This window comes from Danio rerio, chromosome 13, assembly GCF_052040795.2.
Source record: "Danio rerio strain M-AB ecotype USA chromosome 13, GRCz13ab, whole genome shotgun sequence".
Lineage (NCBI taxonomy): Eukaryota > Metazoa > Chordata > Actinopteri > Cypriniformes > Danionidae > Danio > Danio rerio.
In genome coordinates, this window is record NC_141033.1 from 8,703,600 (window position 1) to 8,725,497 (window position 21,898).

The 21,898-nt window shown below is 38.4% G+C and overlaps 2 protein-coding genes across 3 annotated transcripts in view; one reads left to right on the forward strand and one right to left on the reverse strand.

Annotated features, from left to right (window-relative positions):
• Window positions 1-886: 886 nt before the first annotated feature.
• The window catches only part of galm (galactose mutarotase), a 30,272-nt gene continuing 9,260 nt past the window's right edge, over window positions 887-21,898 (forward strand). Inside the window, 7 exon segments of one of the 2 annotated variants that reach the window (NM_001002373.1) lie at window positions 887-1,138; window positions 3,095-3,249; window positions 4,351-4,557; window positions 8,542-8,623; window positions 8,700-8,850; window positions 10,353-10,527; window positions 12,987-13,356. In NM_001002373.1, the coding sequence (NP_001002373.1) occupies window positions 958-1,138; window positions 3,095-3,249; window positions 4,351-4,557; window positions 8,542-8,623; window positions 8,700-8,850; window positions 10,353-10,527; window positions 12,987-13,064 (1,029 nt within the window). In that variant the 5' untranslated portion in view covers window positions 887-957 and the 3' untranslated portion in view covers window positions 13,065-13,356. 2 annotated transcript variants of the gene reach the window in all.
• Window positions 15,594-21,898, reverse strand: part of dhx57 (DEAH (Asp-Glu-Ala-Asp/His) box polypeptide 57) — a 33,707-nt gene continuing 27,402 nt past the window's right edge. The window contains exons 19-23 of the mRNA XM_087278808.1: window positions 21,703-21,840; window positions 20,375-20,449; window positions 19,051-19,185; window positions 18,694-18,894; window positions 15,594-16,152 (exon numbers count right to left, since the gene is read on the reverse strand). Of these exons, the coding sequence (XP_087134934.1) occupies window positions 16,009-16,152; window positions 18,694-18,894; window positions 19,051-19,185; window positions 20,375-20,449; window positions 21,703-21,840 (693 nt within the window). The 3' untranslated portion in view covers window positions 15,594-16,008. The remainder of the gene's footprint in view (window positions 16,153-18,693; window positions 18,895-19,050; window positions 19,186-20,374; window positions 20,450-21,702; window positions 21,841-21,898) is intronic.

Consider the following 21,898-nt stretch of genomic DNA (forward strand, 5'->3'; position numbering starts at 1 on the left):
GTGCTCCAGTTTCCCCCACAGTCCAAAAAACATGCGGTACAGATGAATTGGGTAGGCTAAATTGTCCGTTGTGTGTGTGTGTGTGTGTGTGTGTGTGTGTGTGTGTGTGTGTGTGTGTGTGTGTGTGTGAATGTGTGTATGGATGTTTCTCAGAGATGGGTTGCGGCTGGAAGGGCATCCGCTGCGTAAAAACTTGCTGGATGAGTTGGCGGTTCATTCCGCTGTGGCGACCCCGGATTAATAAAGGGACTAAGCCAACAAGAAAATGAATGAATATATATATACACGTGTGTGTGTGTGTAGTGCTCAGCATATATAAATATATAAGCATTTTCATTAGTCATCAAATATAGCAATTTGTCTCAGTGAAGAGGAGTAAAAGAGGAGTAAAGATTCAAAGTCACCAGGGGCACAGCATATCTAGGACTTTTCTACTTTTAGACTGACACATTTAAAGTCTATCTGCAATTATTTTTAGAACTATCCAGGTCAGAATGTCACAAAATATGTGTCATTAATGCAAATATTTGTCTAGACATTTGGAATTGCTTTGTTGTTTTTGTGTGTTGTCAATTTGAACTTGAACTTATCTTAAAGTAATTGAATCACATTAGTTTTTAAATATGTCTGTGTGTAGCGCTGTTTTCCAATGTTTGTTTTTAGCCATGTGCAGAGTTTTATGATTTACTTTAACAGTTTAGGGTTGAAAAATTGCAGTCGCATTTCAAAATTAAAGAAGCACCACAAAATACCATAGCTATTTATACACGCGAAGTACTCTCCAAATCCAGACGGTGGCAGTACGACATCCTCGAACTCTTCCTCTGTTGCAGAAGAGATTTTGAAAGAGTGGGCGGTACTTTGTAGTTTATTAACCAAGTGTAGTCAGTAGTGTTGGAACTTCTCTTGCAACAGTGGACCTGTAACTCCTGTTTAGAGCCAACGGCTTGGTTTATAATGACCGAAGTGCATAAAGAGGAGTTCGGCACTGCTCTGGGTCCAGTGGAGAGATGGATCCTGCGGTCAGCGAGTGTCAGTGTGGAGATCATTTCTCTGGGCTGCGTGATAAAGTCCATCAAAACAGCAGATCGCAGCGGTCAAAGTGCGGATATAGTGTTAGGATTCGATGAAATAAAAGGCAAGTGCTACAGTTCAATGCATCGAAATAACAGATGAGAAGCGTTTGTTTACTGTGAATGGCAGGTATTTTTGACCGTTCAAATGATTTTTGGACTAGTTTCTCTCTTCTGCTTCCTGTCACATGTCTGCACAGGATTTTTTTTATTGCAATAACAACAGTACATTACAACAAATACTGATACAAAACTGAAAGGAGGAACGTTATAGTACAATCAATAGAAATATTACTTTTTTCAAACAAGAGAAATGTAGCAATTTTAAAACAAATGTAATATAGTTAAAACAAAAGAAAGACAACGAGAAAGAGAGAGAAACAAAGAAAACAAAATCAGGGCACATGATAAAAATAAAACAAATTATTGCAGAATATTAAATAAAGCACATGTTTTATAAGTTTTAAAAGCTTTCTTGTTGTGAGAGTCTGTGATGGTTTTTAAATAAAGATCTAGTTCTCGTTTAAAAAATAAAAAATGGCTTACATTAAGTTTATTTGCATTTGTGTATAAAAACTTTCCAATAAATAAAATGAGGTTTATGCAAAAAGTTTAATTAAGGAATTGTTTGCCTTTAATATAAAACCCCAAAATAACATGTCTATAGCTTAAAGAAAAATCACCACAAACCTTTTTGACAATTAGAGAGTTTACATCAGACCAGAACGATTTAACAAAGGGACACTCCCAAAACAAGTGAGCAACAGATTCAGAAGTTTCACAGTAAGAGCAAGAGATGTTGGTGTCATTTTTTAATTCTTGTAAAAATTGTTTAACTGGATAAAACCTGTGAATAAATGTAAAAGATATTTCTTCAATTTTATTTGTAAAAAAAAATGTCTGGGGGAGTGACCAGACATACAACCATTTAATATCATCAAAGAGGTTGTTCCAATAAGAAATAGAAGAAGGATTTGAAATAACAAGGTCTAAAATAAAGACCTGATTTTATGATTGGATTTTTTAGATGCACTGAAAAAATTGAAGTATTAAAAAATGTTTCTCTAATTATTATCTCAGCTGGTTCTCTAAAACATTAATGAGATTTATTGGAGAACAAATTTATTATTTTGTTTTTAAAGAAAACCTGTAAGTAATAAAATGTTAAAATATGTAAAACAAACCTAAAAACATCTTATTTGTGTTACTTCAATTATACTATGTAAATATATTTTTACAAATATTGTTATCATAATGTTGATTTAAAAAAATAACAACTCCAAGTTACTCAGCATGGTTTGATGTGTATTATTATCATCACAATTAACAAAATATTTATAAAATTATATAAAATAACATATAGCAAATGAGACATTTTAAAAAATGTCTACAAAATTGATTGAATTACCTGAACACTATTAAAATCTTTGTTTTGGGATATTAGGGGAATTAAGATTCCTGTAATCCAGTGTATTTTATAAACCAGTGGGATGTGGGATGCTAACCATTGGGACAGCAGAAAACATCCGGTTGGGTCTCGGAATCACCTAAAGCAATTTGAAAGAAAACAAAGCAAGCTTACAATTATTTAAATGCATAAACTTAAGATAAAACAGTTCAGTTTGTTTTAAAATATAATTTTTAAATATTCTGAAAAAAAACATTGAAATTAGGAAATTCTTGTATACATCTCAAAAGATTGGGTGGAAATTCAAAGTTAAAATATTTGTAAAATTCCTCACCAAGTAAACAAACAAATCAATCAAGAAAAATCAGGTAAATTATTGCTTAAAATTCGAAAAACCTAAAGAAAGTGCAGTTCTTTAAAATAATGGAAACGTCAAAGTTAATTTACCGGAGAGTTTGGGCCTTTGAATTTGTTTTGTGGACAATGAGGGGCTTTAAGTAAAAACATCACTGCAGTGTTCAACTAAAGAGATGATTTGCCTGGCTGATGTATTTCTAAATCTAACTTTATTGAAATAAAATATTTATTAGTTTCCTTTTTTCCCCTAAGCTAGGTTATTTCTCTAATCCTCGCTACTTTGGAGCTGTTGTAGGCCGGGTTGCAAACCGCATATCCAAGGGCCGTTTTGTGATCGATGAGAAGGAATATAAACTAGCTATAAACAATGGACCCAATGCTCTCCATGGAGGACTGAAGGGCTTTGACAAGGTAAACAAACAAAGCATGCTATGAAACCATTTTTCAAAATAATGTATAAGACGTTCTACCACAAACGTACATTATCTGTCCCTGAAATAAAAACAAAAATACAGTGAGTAAAAAGTATTTCATCCCAAAAATTTCTAAAATGGACTGATGGTTGATTTCTGTGAGTTGTAAAGGAATATGTCATTCATTTGCATCTTAATTGTTCTTTCTTTATTAAAAACACTTTACAAATTTACAAACCCTGCCATTGTTCCAATTGTAGGTTCCAATTGAACCTACAGCTTGAATAGTAAAAATAGTTTAATATTAACTGTTATTTAGAAAAAAACAAGCTAGCAAAAAAATAAAAAATAGCAAGTTTAAGTTGTTATCATTCACATCAACTGATGATAAAAACATGAAATTATAAATAAATTCTACAAATTAATACTACAAATACATAATACGTGGTGACGCAGTAGGTAGGGCTGTCGCCTCACAGCAAGAAGGTCGCTGGTTCGAGCCTCGGCTGGGTCAGTTAGCGTTTCTGTGTGGAGTTTGCATGTTCTCCCTTCATTCTTGTGGGTTTCCTCCGGGTGCTCCGGTTTCCCCCACAGTCCAAAGACATTCGGTACAGGTAAAATGGGGTAGCTAAATTGTCCGTAGTGTATGAGTGTGAGTAAGTGTGTATGCGACTTACACGGTTGCAGCTGGAAGGGCATCCGCTGCGTGAAAAAAAAACATGTGCTGGATAAATTGGCGGTTAATTCGGCTGTGGCGACCCGGACTAAGCCAAAAAGCAAATGAATGAATGAATAATTATATAATACAAATAAATGTACAATTTCCTTTGTGTTTCTGTCAGTCCTGTCACATTTGCATTAAATTTATCATAAAATGTGTGCAATACACGACTCGGAAGTGACATCATTTGACTGAGAGGAAGCTGGCAATGAAGGATAGGTTCTATCATTGAATTATATAATGCTTGTTTTGTATGATTTTTCAGGACGATAAGCTTAAGTCAGGCCCTGTCACATTTTTTATTAGTGAAAATGTACGTATCTGGTAAAATGTTGCTTATGCATTTTCTAGCAGATTAAGTGAATGTGTGTGTTGTAGGCTGTGTGGAGCACAGAGGCAGTGGATAATGGAGTGAAACTGAGTCACAGTAGTCCAGATGGTGATGAAGGCTATCCTGGAAACTTAAAGGTTTCTGTCACCTACACGCTAGAGAAGAGCACACTGAGCGTGCTGTACCATGCACAGACTGACCATACCACACCAATCAACCTCACCAACCATTCATACTTCAACCTGGCTGGAGAGGTAAAGTGAAAAAGTTTTAAAAACGTTTTGGTAACATTTTCTTCAAAGCCATGATCATAATGAATTAGAACTCTGTTTATAATTATTTATATACTAATTTTTAGACTGACACGTTTAAAATTCATCTGCACTGCTTAGTTTTATAACTATTCAGGTCGGAAAGTCACAAAACAACATAATACATCAAATTAATAAAATAAATACATAACTCAGAAGACAGTTGGTTTGTCTTTGTCATCGTGTTGCATACTACTGCTGTAAATTTTACTTTAATCATAGACAAGCAGCAAGAGTAGACACTTGAATTTATCATAAGCTTAAGTAATAATGTTTGGTTTGTGTGTGTCTGTTGTGCTGTTCAGTCCAGCTAATCAAGTACAATTCTATAAATGTTACTATAAAGACACAACAAAACCTATAAATTTATAGGTTTATAATAGCCATTATAATGTGGCTAGTATTTTGGCTAGATTTACAAAGACTCGTTAATAATAAATAAACACAGATTGTGTTCTGTCAAATAAGTGTTTTATACTGTGAATATATCTGTTGCCTCAGAAACAGGGCTTTACATTAACACCCGTCAAATGCAGGTAGATTTCAGCTTTGGCAGGTTAGACAGACACCTCCACTGGCCACTTTGGCTGGTTGAAAATAATTTTTAAATTGTAGTTTTCCTAAAGGCAGAGTTCGACAATATAAGGATGGCCCAATATGCGTGCAAATGTGATCTTAGAATCGAGAAGTAAAATAATTGTGTATTTGTGATCACGCGAGCAGAAGAAAGCAAATGAATACCGAATGAGAGGACGTTCATCACTGGTGTTAACAGCTGATGTGCTGTGCGCTCCCGAATCGTGAAGCAACTGTGTCTGGAACCAGTTCTCTTTCAAATAAACTACACAAATAGGGATGAACATGCACCCACAGTCCTGATGCTTTTAAGAGCTCAAATTTTTTTGCTTACGATTTTATTATTATTTTTTTTTTTGTTAAAATGGTTTAATTATTTTTTTTTTTTTTACAATATTGCTTTAATGGGAGATGAACTCTCTATTTATGTGCAGTCAACTAGTGATCCGAGAGATCTTTAGCCACGGCAGATTACCGTGCTTATTTTTGATACATGACAATAGTTATTTTTTAAAAGCCAATTTCTTTTCTTTCTTTTTTAAGAAATGTTTTGTTAAATAAAAAGGATAGTATACAGCTATATTTTGCTTGTTTTGACACATTAAAAATTTATGGCTAAGAAATAATTATTATTCAGTGTGGTTATAGAGATAAATTTGGTAAATCGTTAATTTTGAGCTCTAAAAAAAGTGATGTGAAATGAAAACTAATTGCAATATAACACTATAAAACCCTGACCCATTTGCTCACGCTCATTGAGCAAGCTCATACTCGACACACAAAAAGTGAAATGAATGAGGACGCATGTGGACACCGCACAAAATTTAAATCAAATATTTTTAGCATGTCAACGTCAAATTTAAGCATATAAAATATATTTTCCCAACAACAAAATTGTGGCTAGTGAAAATGCAGAGTGGCTAGTAACATTGGAAAACTACTAGCCACAGTGGCCGGTGATTAAAAAAAGGTAATGTAAAGCCCTGCTCAGAAATACTTACATTGAGTTAAGGGCAGAAATTTAAACAGCACAAACTGTTTTGCGCTTTTAAAAAGATGAATAAAGTACTTAATAATATAAAATAAACACTTAATAATACATATAACAATCACGTCCCATGCTGCAAAAGTCAATTAACATGATTTTACTGCAATCAGGCAAAATTTATAGAGGTGTTTGATGCAATTTAATCCCGATTATTGTTTCTCGTAATCAAAAAATTTAAACTGAATTTCAATTAATTGCACAGCCTTGGTTAATAGTATTATGGTGAACTCATAGCAAACTTGACTTTGTGCATGTGTAGGTTGCTTAATTAAAAAAGACATTTGTAGAACCATGTTTTTGCTAGGAATACAAAGACTGAACTAGAAATTAGTGAACCAAAACCTTTATCTACAAACCTTTTTTTTTTTTTTTCAAACCATTTCAACCATTTTCATATCCGATACAAAGATTTCCTCCACAGAATGGGCTCTATGCACAGCTAGTCCAGAACGCAGCTGCCAAAAAAAAAATGAGAACACAATACACTTGTACTGGTTTCTCCACACTGGCTGCCAATCCAGTTTAGAATTAAGTACAAAGTTCTGTTGGATGTTTTTAAATGCCTCCATGGCCTGGCCCCTGACTTGAGTATATTTCTGAGCTAATTATCATACACCAACCTGTGAGATCTCTTCGCTCTGAGAATCGTCTCTATTTGACAGTTCCACGATCACACTTAAAATGTCGAGGTGATAGAGCTTTTTCAGTAGCAGCTCCAAGACTATGGAATGATCTTCCACTCTCCTTAAGGTTGACGGAGTATTATTTTATCTCGAAGTCGATTAAATTATTGGTAGTGACTTTTTAGTAATTGGTGGATATTGGTGGAGACATGTCCCCTCCGTCCATGCCAATTTTACGCCGTTGCATTGAGTCACAATTACACACAGTTACTAACTTGTGTAAATGCATAACTGATTGATTCAGGTAGTTTAAACAGTTTTCCAATTTTCCAGACTTCAGAAACTACTATTTTTTTAGGGTTTTTTACCATTGCTGTATAGAATAGTAGAATTGAAACAGGAATGTAGGATCTAGAGTCGGAAATCAATCTTAGGTCACCGTGAGCACCTCAGTGCTAAATGTCAGCACACTTAACCACTAGGCTACTGGTGCCAACACAGGGTTTGTTGTAAACTCATCAGATGATGACAAAAGATTGTGCAGACAAACAGAATTTGTTCATACTAAAAGCTAAGTCTAAAATTAGCAAAATATGCTACCAAAATAAATAGGGTAAAGTTTGATTTCATACCGAGTTTACAGGAGTTAAATTATGTTTCTGGAGGTTAGCTGGCAAATAGTTTGAAACAAGATGGCAAATGTTTGCTAAAAAGTAGATTTTCCATCTTCTTTTTCAATTCAATTCACCTTTGTAATGTTTGTAACCTGAATTCCTTGTGATCTCACTACCACGGATGTATTTTTTTTGTAGTCCCCAAAATTCGCTCACTGTGGACTTTGCTAACTCTGTAAAAGCCAATTTCCCTCCTTGTATCTTAGGGTGCTTTCACACCTACACTTTTGTTTCGGAACGTGTCTCGATGGCCCAGTTAGCGAGGTTCGTTTGGCATATGTGAACAGGGCAATCGCGCTCTGTTCCGCGGCAAAGTAATCGCTCTGAGATCGCTTGAATGAGGTGGTCTTGGCTCGATTGAAACGAACCCTGGAGTGGTTTGATGACAGTGAGAAAGCGATCCAATCCGAGCGCGGTTATATCACAGTGTTTTATGGATATGTAATAGGCATACGGCTATATGAAGAGAGAATTATGAGTAGGGCGGGAAGTTTCGCGAGTCTCCGCATGCCCGCAAACGAGTGATCGTCTCCCTCCCGGTCCTCAAATAGGCTACGTCGCGCACCTTCTCACCCCTCCCCACCGCATCTCTCCTCAGACACATCGCGCGCGCGCGCACCCTGTCAATCACCATCAAACCACCACTTCTCCTGACAGCTGAGCGGGACGCTGCAAAATAAACCCTGACACTCTGACCAATGTGAGGAGAGTTTACTCGCACGTGACTTGTTTTAGCTCTTTTGGTCCGTTTAGAAACTTTGCAGTGTGAAAGCGAACCGCTCCAAGAGCAAAGAGCAACAATGTAACAATTGTAATCTCTGTTTCGGAACAACTGAATCGATTCACAGGTGTGAAAGCACCCTTACATTCCGAGATGTTGTTTATGTTTACATAGCTACAATACACATCAACTAAAGTTTAAAATATGATATCGTTGTGGACCACCCCTTTAAATAAATCAACTTGAATATCTGTCATCAAATGTTTTTACTACATCTTTCTACAGGGGACGCCAGATATTTATGATCACGAGGTGACTATCTCAGCCGAGTCCTACCTGCCTGTTGATGATACAGTGATACCCACAGGTATTCCCATCACTTTATTTATACCCTTTAATCACTCCATGTCAGAAACTGAACAAGTTTGCATTATTATGTACAGGGGAGGTTAAACCTGTGGAGAAGACTCCGTTTGACCTGAGAAAGCCTGTCATCCTTGGCTCTAGACTGAAAGAACTGTCTGGTCCAGGCTTTGATCACAACTTCTGTTTGTATTTACCTGCTGAACCTCCACTGGAGCGAAAATGTGCACGGTAATGTTACTTGGATTAGCAAAATTGAACTCATGTCATGTGATTACTCTTCATGGCTCTTAAAGGTTCAAGAAACCCTTGAGTACTTTTTTTGAGATTTTAACAGATTTGTGTGTTGAGCATCAGTTAAGACAATGTTAGCACCTGTCAGCTTTAATTGTGGGGTAAACTGGATAATTTGGAGCTTTTGTAAGCTATTTTCAACTTCCAGGTTTAAAATTATTTTGGGGGCGGGATCAAAATCGGTGACGTAGCGCAAAACTGCAAGTGCAAAGATGACTTGTCGGTTTCTCATTATTATTCATAGCGGAGTTTTCTTATCCTATGAGAAGAGCCGGCTTCTTAATTATTCATGACTGCGCGAGCTTTCTGAAGGCAAGGCAGACCTGCCAGTGCCAAGCTGTGAGACCCTACATTGATGACTGGGTGAAACCGCGTCCATGGACCCATGGCACATAGTATTTAGCTGTTCATGAAGGGTCGTATGTGTTTGTTTCCATGATCCACAGGGTTTGTTGCATGTTTTTCCCTGTGATGCTGTCAGGGTCGATACAGCAAAGCTGTTTGTGTGCAGCAAGCATTTTTGTCGGGAGAGCAATACGAGAATTGGAGAATGGCGGACTTGTCTTTTATCAGGAGTTCGTTCACATTAAGACACATCGCCGTGCTGCTGTGTTCGCCTAAATCCTCCAGATTACCAGCAGGGCTAATGGTTGAAATAGGCTGGGCAGGAGACCTGCAGCACTGAGTCTGCATTCATACCCGGGGATTGAGGGAAAAGTCCTCATTTATAATGTTTATATGAACAAGATTATCTTTATCATGATATAAATTGTGGTTGTCTGTATATTAAATAATGAATAACAAACTAAGCAGGGCATTAAATCACTGTTTATTTCTTTGCATTTTAACTTGGTAAACTATAAAGTCATGCGTCTCCTCACAGTTTGTGTCATTTTGTGAGCTAACTGACAACAGTTGTTCGCTTCCCCTCCTTCTCTCCTGCTCTGCTGGCCACGCCCACTCCTGCCTCTGATCGGAGCTCCACACCCACTATGATGCATCTTTTTAAAAAAATTCTGACCTGAACCAAAAGTGGGGGGTTTCATGGCCCTTAAAAAGTTTAGTTCACCTAAAAATGAAAATTCTGTTATTAATATTCACCCTCATATTGTTTCAATACCCTGAGGCCTTGGTTCATCTTCAGAAAAAACCAAATTGTTCTTATCTGGTGTTGGGCCGAGCACCTGATTTAGTGGGTTAACTTACTATTGTTGTTTGTGGTAGTCAGCTACTTGTATTTGCACCATTATGCAATCCATTTTAAACCAGTGCTGTTAGCTGTAGCTATCAGCTGTAGTTGACTGTCTTGGTCATTTATGAAAGTGACCAGCTGTGTCACCCACATAACTTTCCACTCAAAGCATGTATTTATGGGACAGCAGTCACATGTTTTGTAAATCTGCTGGTATGTTTTTTACTGCACATGTTGGTCTCTGAAGAGTGGTGCATCCTGGGACTGGTCGTGTTCTGGAGGTGAGCACTACCCAGCCTGGGGTTCAGTTCTACACCTCCAACTTTCTGGATGGGTCGGTTAAAGGCAAAGGTGGAGCTGCTTACTCCAAGCACAGTGCCTTCTGTTTGGAGACCCAAAACTGGCCTGATGCTGTCAACCAGGTAATCTAATTAAAAATACATTATAAGTGGCATTACTGGATAAGTGTGGGGTTAATAAGGTTTTATAGGTTATTATTACTATATATTAAAAATACTTTTATTCAGCAACAAAGCAATATATGTATCAACAGTACATTTATAATGTCACAAAAGAAAAGATTGATCAAATTATCCTGAAAGAAATGATTACAGTTACACTAAACATGACGAAAAGTCATGAAAATAAATGTTTTGGTTACTGTAAATAATGTTAATGCGTTAATCATGTTTCAACTTTTTTTTTTTTTAGTTATACAAAGTTTAACCAAAGTCCCTTTAGGGCAAGTCATTTCACGCGGCGGCCATCTTTGATATGCCTCTCGGGCATTCTGTTTGAATGGGAAAACATCAAATTCTCCAAAATTGCTTGCCAAGCTTACGATTAAATTTCATAGCATGAAACAACAATTACATTAGGCAACAGCTGTCTCCATAGTTTAATTTCTAAATGTTTGAGTCACACTAAAAATGCAGAAATCAACATCTAGTCCAAGCCCCTGCCCCGGAGAAATGTCAGTCTGAACTGATTGGGTCACCAATCTCGTTCCTGGAGGTCCGGACCCTGCAGGGTTTAGCTCCAACTTGCCTCAACACACCTAACACAAGTATACCTAGTGAGTCCTTGATTAGCTTGTTCAGGTGTGTTTGATTAGGGTTGAAGCTAAAATCTGCAGGACACCAGACCTCCAGAAACAAGTTAGGTGATCCCTGGTCTATAGAGGTTGCTGATTGGCTCTTATACAAGAATGTGGGCTTTATTCGCCATATAGTGATTGCTGATTGGCTCCTGTACTAGAAGGCGGAGCTTTATTCGCCATATTGACAGTTACACTTTTCCCTATTCAAAAGTATACGAGTGACATGTCTTGTGTATTCTAGAGTCTTTGGTTTAACTCATAGATATATACACTAGATATCGCATAGGGACCCTGAGCATGCTTCAATAGCGCCGCCACATTGGTACAGTGCTCCCAGGACAAGTGTCATTCAACCGCACTGGTCAAGACAGTGTTATTACGTGAAGATGCTGGACTTTAGCGCTGTCTACGAGTGTAGTAACGAGAAAACAAAGCACAAAGGCAGAACATTTCATAGATAATATTAAGATTTTTTTCTGTTTTTGTATGTTCTGAACTTTTGTGCTAATCAGGTAACGTTATTGATGATAACAGTCACTTACTGCATTTATCATAAGTCAAAGCAGCTCCAACTCGCACTAAATACTTGGCTTATGCTAGTTTTGTTGAATAAAATCAGCAAACAATGCAAAAGAAATATGACAACGAGATGCTGCGCTGCCAGAAACTTGTATTATTGTCGGCTAGTGAAAGAGTCGTTCGGGGGATTCATTCACAAACGAATCGCTCCCTCCGTCAGTATGAGAAGTGAAAGCAGGAGAGGAGCTGTGTTTCAGGACATGATTACATCAAATTTAACAGGGAGGGTGAATAGTACATTTCTGTACACACAAACACAAGCTTTTTGTCAGGAATGCCCGTGCGGTCACTGATCCATCAATGTAGAAAAGTGATGTAAAATTATAGTTTTCGTAATTAGAAAAAAAAATTACATACTAACATCCAGGAAAACTCCCGATCATAGATATATGTGTATATCTCTGACTTTGGATGGCCACAGTCCTCCACTGTACATTGGTCCCACATTCATTTAAAAGGAGAGCTACCCTGTAGCAAGATGGCAGCACTATTGACGCATTCCGTCCAATAGGCCAGGCGACATCTAGTGTATATATCTATGAGTTTAACTAAGAGCTTAGAATGACCAAGAGGCGACACTCAAAAGAACGTTCCATTGCAACAGCCTCAAATTCTGCCATTTTGGGGTGAAAGCAATCGGCCATCCAGTGGATCTTATTGCTGTCGCGATGGCAAGCAGCTGCTTTGTTTTTTTATTTATTTATTTTAAAAAGCGCATTAAAGCTGAGATACAACCTGAAAGACTTCAATACAACACTCACTTTCACAATCATCAGCACTTTTAATATTTTATTTTACACACTTATAATATGCTTCTGTTCTATTGGAATTATCATTCCAAAATGGCTGCCATCTAGTGGCTGTTTCTCAAATCGCACTAGAGTGTCGCCTCTTGGTGATTCTATGCTCTTTGGTTTAACTTATTATTGGTAGTCAGTTTGATGGAAGTCAGTGGTTATCACTTGCCTAAGATTTTTCAAATTATAGTCAAAAGAAACTCAAACAGGTTTGTGACAAGGGTTAGGGTGAGTAAATAACATTATTTAGTTTTGGGAGAATGATTCCTTCCACAATTTTGAACTGTTCTGTATAGTGCACTATATATTGTATACAGACCATATTTGTGTACATGTTTATCGGTATGTAATTTTGCTTTAGTCCATGAAAAAAAGGAATGAATAGTTGTTCTCTTTCTTTCCTCAGCCCCATTTTCCAGATGCTCTGCTGAGGCCAGGAGAGACATACTCGCATACAACACGCTTCACATTCTCTGTGGTGTAAAATTACAGAAAGATGTGAAATAAAATTGGTCAAACTTAATACAGCAATAAGCAGAACGTTACATGACCATCGTGTACTGCTACTTGATATTGTATTTCTACAACTGCCCATAATATTTTTGTTTCAGTAGGGCATGTATGTTCCTCCTACCATAGATATTCTACACTAACATGATTGCTACTCTAAAATGGTTTGATAGGAACTAAATGGATTTAACAAGAAAATCTGTTTCCAGTAATGACTCTGTATTGATTTTAGTGCAATATTAAAATCCTGTCATTTGATTACAAAATACTTTTGAAGTATTTGGGTGAATTTGTTGTGGAATTACTCGAACGTGCAGACATTTAAATACACATTTGCACAAATTATACCACCATAATAGAATCTAATAAATTTTTTGTGACTTGCAGTTTTTCCTCAATTGCTAAAACACTAAAAACCCATTGGCTGAACTAAGTTCTCAGTTGCCTGACCCCATTTAGCTAATTGTGCAGTCTGTTGTCAATACCAGTTGACATGGTTAAACACAATGTGCAGATCTTACTAGGACTTTTCAGCAAAACTCTTAACACATTCTTAATCATTCATTCATTTTCTTTTGGGATTTGTCCCTATATTAATCTGAGATCGCCAGAGCGGAATGAACCGCCAACTTATTCAGCATGTTTTACGCAGCGGATGCCCTTCCAGCTGCAACCCATCACTGGGAAACATCCATCCACACTCATTCACACACATACACTACGACCAATGTAGCTTACCCAATTCACCAATACCACATCTTTGGACCATGAGGGAAACCGGAGCACCCAGAGGAAACCCACACCAACATGGGGAGAACATGCACACTCCACACAGAAATGCCAACTGACTCAGCCGAGGCACATACCAGCGACCTTGAGGCCTTCACCATCAGGAGGTGCTATAATCACTCTCGAAGGAGAATTTTGCTTTCAGAATCCAAAATAAATAAAGTAATCCAAGGTTGTTGCTAGATCGCATAAGATAACGGCTGGAAGTTAACAAGAATTATTTATTTTATTTAATAAATTTCTCATTTATTGTATTTTGTTAACATCTACGCCCACTCCAACCCTAAACCCAACCATCACAGTAATGTAAAAAACAGTAGTTGTACCAAGTATTATTATTTTTTTTTTATTAAATTACCCAATAAGTTGTATTTTTAACGCCTACCTCCACCCCAACCTTAAACCTAACGGTCACATTAATGTAAAATATTAAATACTTTTAACAGTGTCATAAAAAATGCTGCTATATTAATGTGCATATCGCACTTCCGGCCTGCCACGTATCCGATCTTGACTTTACCGTAATCAAAGAGCATAAAATCGCCAAGAGGTGACACTCTAGTGCAGGGGTGTCAAACTCAATCCCTGGAGGGCCAAAGCCCTGCACAGTTTAGCTCCAACCCTGCTCCAACACACTTACCTGTAGGTTTCAAACAAGCCTAAAGGACTTAATTAGTTTGATCAGGTGTGTTTAATTAGGGTTGGAACTAAACTGTGCAGAGCTGCGGCCCTTTTGGAACTGAGTTTGACACCTGTGCTCTAGTGCGATTTGGGAAACAGACACTAGATGTCTGACACCAAAATGGTGTCTTGCAGAGGCCATTTTGGAATGAAAATTCCAATAGAACAACAGCATATTATAAGTGTGTAAAATAAACTATTAAAAGTGCCGATGATTGTGATAGTAAGTGTTGTATTGTCGTCTTTTAGGTTGCATCTCAGCTTTAATGCGCTTTTTAAATAAATAAATTAAAAACAAAGCAGGACAAAGCAGTGGCGCAGTAGGTAGTGCTGTCACCTAACAGCAAGAAGGTTGCTTGGTTGTTGGTTCGAGCCTTTTCTGTGGCATTTCTGTGAGGAGTTTGCATGTTCTCCCAGCGTTTCCTCCGGGTGCTCCGGTTTCCCCCACAGTCCAAAGACATGTGGTACAGGTGAATTGGGTAGGCTAAATTGTCCGTAATGTGTGTGTGTGAATGTGTGTGGATGTTTCCCAGAGATGGGTTGCGGCTGGAAGGGCATCTGCTGCATAAAAACTTGCTTGATAAGTTGGCGGTTCACTCCGCTGTGGTGACCCCGGATTAATAAAGGGACTAAGCCGACAAGAAAATGAATGAATGAATGAGAAATAAAGCAGCTGCTTGCCATATTGACAGCAATAAGATCGAATGGATGGCCGATCGTTGCTGTTGCAATGGAACGTTCTTTTGAATATCGCCTCTTGGTCATTCTAAGCTCTTTGCCATAATCCAACATGAGCCCCCGAAAGCTCCGCCCCTTCCGCTACATGAGCAAATCTGCGGTAGGTGAGTGTGTGAGGTGTCCAACATTCCACACTTTATTTTAGTGGTTGAATAAGTGCATCATCCAGGTAATTAAAATGCAGTGTTAACGGACCACTTACACTATTTATACTACAAAATGGTGTACAATAGTGCATAAGTATGCTATCTGGGACGCACCTAAAATATTAGCAATCGAGAAAAACTAAGTAAACTGGAGTAAAATGGTTTATTTTTAAATAATTACACAAATTTTGACATTTTATGTTCAAAACCTTTGATAATGCATTAGTAGTAGTCCCACATCATCATCATCATAGAAGTTACGAATTCAAAACACCATTGCCTTTTATAATATTTAACAATAAGTGCGTTCATATTCCTCTCAGCCATACATTCAAGATTCATGCACATGCTTTCTGTTAGACTTTTTTTCAATATAGATATTTATTGAAAGCAGTCCAATGTGGACTCTGATTCAGATCCTGTTTGTGTGGAATCACACAATATCAAAACTCTACAAACTAGTCTGTGAAAGAAAATGAACCTAAAATGAACGTCAACAAAATCTTGAACTCGTGTTATAAGGTATTCAGGTGAACATCCCGTCTGTATTTGGTTGACAAACCGTTACTGTGTTGAAATAAGTGACACAATTGTGTGTATGATGCGAGATCCTCTAGGACAGCTGATCAGATCCATACTGGGATTTTTGATCTTCTCTTCTAAAAGCTGATCCAGCTCCCATCGCAGCTCTTTCACCAGCTCAGCCACCTGCATAAACAGGTTGAAATTAATAAAAGCTTACACTGTATTGTTTTCTTCTGACCATCATTCCAGCATCTATGGCTACAGTATATTCATGTTTAGAGCCATCAAACCACTGTTACACCACCTTAGCAGACTATTATACTACAGTGCCTTGTAAAATAATTCATATCCGTTGAACATTTGCTAAAAAATAAAGTCGTACGTATACCCCATTTGGTTTAGGTCTGGACTTTAGGTCAGGGCAATTTTAACACATTAATATTTTCAGCTTTGGTTGTATGTTTAGGGACATTGTCATGCTGGAAGGTGCCCTAATATCAAGTCTTTTGCAGACACTAGTTAGACAATAGTTTTTCTTCTATTATTCTAAACACAGGGATACACCAAGCTGATACACCAGCCTTTGAGCAGCGTCGAGTAGTCAGTGTGTGTTAGAGTTAGGTCGACAGACAATGCCATCGTCGATAGACATCATGATGCTAAGCCGGCATCGCGATCCTCCACCCTGCCCCCTACGCAGAAGCAACCCGCTCGCGAAAAATACTCACTAAGGACCGGTTTACACTTGTACGTCTTAATACTGGACTTCCCGCCTAACTTAACAAGGGGCCGGAGCCAAGAGCTCCCCCGCTTTGTGTATGGCAACAGACAGGCAGACAGAGGAGCAACATGAGTGAGAGGACCAGCATTCAGCCGTACATGTACAACTCAGACACAAGCCACTGTTGATGAATCAATATTCCAAATGTGTCAGAGCGGTAGTTACAAAATCATTTGTGTCTTTGTATAGTTTTACAGCCGCTACGTAACGATGCATGCATCTTCTTTATAGGGATGTAACGATTAACCGGTTTCACTATTAACCATGCTTTAACTCGTCACAGTTAATTAATCATGAAGGCTTCTCAACACTCTGACTGAGGCTGTAACTAAGGCAAGTTCGTTATTTCCAATGGAGGGAAGCTCACGCAAGGCAACGCGCTCACACTTTTCAGCCGCACCTAGTTAAGATGACAGGGAGCTTTAGTGACCGCGAGAAATACAAACGGCTGAAGTTTAAGGAAGACGCAATGAAAAGTGCACGTTTGCAAACCCGCCTAAAGTTACAAACAATGGCACCAATGAGAGCGATCATGTGGTGAATGTTGATCCGCCAGCTGAGATCAATCAAATGTTTTAAGAGAGAGCTCTGAAAGACTCGGTGGATCAGTGGTTTTTAATGGCCCGAATCTCGATACATTGCATTCACTCTGCATGTTCAGCGCAAATGGCAGCTAAATGTACAATGTCAGTTGCTCATTCGTGGGAAGACGATGAAGGCTCTTGTGTTGGGCCCAATGAGCCTTACATACAAAAACAATGCAAGGGGTCTTTCTTTGGTGACATCACGCTGAAAATGGCAGACGTAAAACAACAAACTGAAAATGTGGTTATGCGCATCTGTCAACCAATATTGGTGAGCGGTGGGGCCGCACTCCTACGTCAGGTTGCGGTTGGTCACAAAACCGCTCCAATTGGTCCACCGTTTTTTTGTTGGTAAATTGAAAAAAAAAAGGACTGGTTGTGTTTATATCGCCCCAATATGACAGTCTATAAACTATAACTACACACGACTGTCCAAACAGCTTGAAAAGTAGATTATTCACCATAGGTGCTCTTTAAGTCTCAAAATTAAAAAGTTTAAATATTCAATAAATATTTACTTTCCTAAACAAGCAAGCTTTAAAACATAGTAATGCTTCATTATGTTTTGCAACACTGTACAGTAGGCTAAGATTACATTCATTCACAACCCACGTTTGCAAAACACAAGTTGCGTGTCTTCGCTCATAATGGAGTGTGCTGTAATGAAATGTCTTGTGAAATGTCTGTCACAAAAGGTGCTGTAATGTCCTTTAGTGATTCTAAAACCGCTGGGACACAAGATGAGTAGTACAGAGCGGCACCACATCAATGACAACTCAAGGTTTTGATTTCACGTTCGGGTGTGTGAGGAATTCGAACAGTGACCAGAAGCTGGCTGCACAACGCATTAGAAGCACCACAACTAAAATTATCAATCTGTCCAAAATTAGATCTCGTGCCTGAGCCGGCCCACATTAACATGATCTATGGTTGGAAAATTTTGAGAATTGATCCAGAATCATTAGAGAAAGAATCATAATGCATCGATATTTTTTCCTCCCACTTCTAATGAATGCTGTTTGCTTAATTTGTATGTGTGCAGCACTAGTTCCTGTTTCCCTTTGTGGAATGACAATACAGACTACTGCCGCCTGCGTGTATTAAAAATTGCATCCTCTCACACAGGTCCAGAATGTACACTCTCATTCAGTTGGCTGTCATCTGTTTGTTGTGTTCACATGCAGCTTTTTGGTCCAGAGAGGACCAGATAGGGCGACAACACAGTTTGTTATTATTGCCGCTAGTTCTTTGACGTTGGCTTGGTGTATCCCTGGATTAACAGGTTTTCATCTAAGATTGCCCTGTATTCATCAACTCTGAACAGCTTCCCTGTCCCTAGTGTACACATGATTTATTTACCTCATGAGATGCAGCAGCAAATTTGATCCAGCCATCATCCAGAGAGATGATGAACTCTCCACGCTGCAGTTCCACATTCACTTGTCCCCCACCGAACAGCACCATGGGATACACACAGACCATGCTACAGTCACGGATAAACACTCGACTGGTCTTCACTTTTTCATGGTACACAAGGTACGGACTGTCATAGTGGCGCACCTACAAAGAGTAAGATCTCAGATGTAACAACACACTACAGAAACTGCACTTGACTGGTAGAACTCCGTAGAAAGTCCGGCCCTAAACATTTCTTATTAATCAAAACATTTGTAGGTGCTACATTTAGCTCAAATATAATTAATCTGAAATAGTTACCGAGAAGTTGACAGATGAGGGATGAATGTGGACAGCTCCATCGCTCTTGGTCATGAAGCGCTGCTCCTCTGCTTTGGGCTGCATCTTCATAGCTCCTTTGCTAGTGAGCTTATACTTCATCTGGGGAGATCTCACCTAAACATGCATTTTAATAAACTGGGCTCGAAATTAACCTTTTTGCTTGGTAGCACTGGTGCTCCTGATTTTAAAAACGTAGGCGCATCAGCCAAAATTTAGTCGCACTTATAAGCACTGTTACTACAAGTTTTATACAAACATATTTATTGCACTTGAAATCAACACTAATCAAACTAACAAGCAAAAACATATATATGCAAGCATGAGGAAAATATGTCTCAATGAAATGCCGTTATAACAAGAAAATACATTTTTTAACATAACTGAGTGAACAAAAGATACACGGAGCGCTCACTGGCCCTGCACGCACTACTTTGACATGAATGAATCTGTTAACGATATAACTGTGCTGTTCTCACGGGTGGTGTCTAATATTGCACTGATGTTTTTGACATACTGTACCTTATTATGTGCATACGTCATGTTAATAGCAATACTTTTCATGAGTAGCGATATTAGTTTACTCAGTGTAAGCCCGTATGCGATGGTGTACTTGGTGTTAAATTTGACATATAGCTGGCACTTGCACAGCGGACAGCATCTGGCGATTAAATGAAGGAATAAACAGAAGCTCTCGTGCTAGATGTGGCACGCAGTTACCTGAAAATTTCATCCTACAGATTTTTCATAGCGGACTTGAAGCCAACGGAAGTCTTTTATCCACTCTTGGAAAAGTGTAGATGGTGGATTAACATTTAGCACATGATCACTAGTAAGATGTGTCATTATTTGTAACTTTAGATGCCATGATTTCTAAAACAAAATCTGTCAGTGTTATCTTCATTCTCATCTTCAGCGATTTACAATTTTTCGCGGTAGTAGCTCTCTCTGTCATCCCAAGCCAGAAGGCATTGACTGAGTGATTGACAGCTGATATTTCAGTGCTAGAGATGTGAGCCAATACGAAGAGCGCTAAGGCGGGTTGACATGGCAGCTGTTTAAAACCATTCCCGAGCGCGGCGTTTCAAATGCAGAGATGCATTCTGCGTGAATGTCTTCCGAATCCGCGCATGTGGTGAACATTTTGCAGTAAAAGGTGGTCGCACACAACAATTTTTTGCACTCGCACAAATGCTCCCAAATATATTTTGAAGTCGCATAGGTAAAATTTCGGTCGCATATGTGACCAAAATGGTCACAAACATTCACATCTTTCACATTTACCAGAGAAATGAGTGACACTGACCTGGACTACATTAGGGTAGAGGGCTGCACACAGCATGGCTGACATCAGTTTTGTGTTGTCGGAGTTCAGGTTGGCCTACAGTAGAACAGAATATTAACAGGTCACATTTTGTGGACACGTTACTTATGTCATATTATCTTTTACTGAATATATGCTTTTGCCATTGTGTTTATATACAGTGGGTACGGAAAGTATTCAGACCCCTTTACATTTTTTACTCTTTGTTATATTACAGCCATATGCTAAAATCATTTAATTTAATTTGCATCCAAATCGGGTGAACGGTGTAGAAATTGCATTTACGTTTGCGGATGTGTCTCCCACTTGCTAAGGGTCCAAAAGTAATTGGACAGAATAATAATCATAAGGGCGAGGCAGTGGCGCAGTAGGTAGTGCTGTCGCCTCACAGCAAGAAGGTCGCTGGTTCGAACCTTGGCTCAGTTGGCGTTTCTGTGTGGAGTTTGCATGTTCTCCCTGCCTTCGTGTAGGTTTCCTCTGGGTGCTCCGGTTTCCCCCACAGTCCAAAGACATGCGGTACAGGTGAATTGGGTAGGCTAAATTGTCCGTGGTGTATGAGTGTGTGTGTGAATGTGCATGTGGATGTTTCCCAGAGATAGGTTGCGGCTGGAAGGGCATCCACTGCGTAAAAACTTGCTGGATAAGTTGGCGGTTCATTCCGCTTTGGCGACCCCGGATTAATAAAGAGACTAAGCTGACAAGAAAATGAATGAATGAATAATAATCATAAATTTAACTTTAACGTTTGAATGCCTGGCTGCAAATCCTTTGCAATCAATTACAGTCTGAAGTCTGGAATGCATAGACATCACAAGACGCACATATTACCACTATCAACAAGCTCTCATTATCTGAGAGATAAGATAGAGTTTATATAAATAATCTTGCACAATTTGCCTGTTGTTAATTTTAAAAATAGCTTGATTTTTAATGAAAACATTACTAATCAGTATAGACTAGAATCATTACAATGACACAAATGCAGCATTTCATTTTCTGTTAATTTAACAGAATTATGCTATTTATCATATGTTGAATTCCACTAAAATAAACATTTAAGACTCTATTTAAATGCATTTCTTCAAATAGATTTCAATTTAAAGGTATCATAAATGAAGAAATCAAATCTAATGACGTGGTCATTTTACACTGAACACATCACAAAATTTAGGAAAACATTTAAATGAGGCAAAATAACTCAGAAACACTATATAGAAAACCTTCTTTTGAAATTTCTATGATGTTAGTGCATACACTTATCCCAGTTCTCAAGTCTGTTTTTTGCCCCAGCCCTCGAGAATCACGATTACCTCATAGCCTGTAGCCTCCAGCACCCCATCACTTCCCTTTGAGCTCATTTTTTCAATGACCCTGGCCTTCAGTCCATCCTTCACAAAGCCAATGTCAGACAGGAGCTCAGCAAACTGCCTTTTAAGACATGCTATTTCCTGAGAGAGAATACACAAGCACACGCACAACAAAAAAAGTTATATTGGTATGACTGAC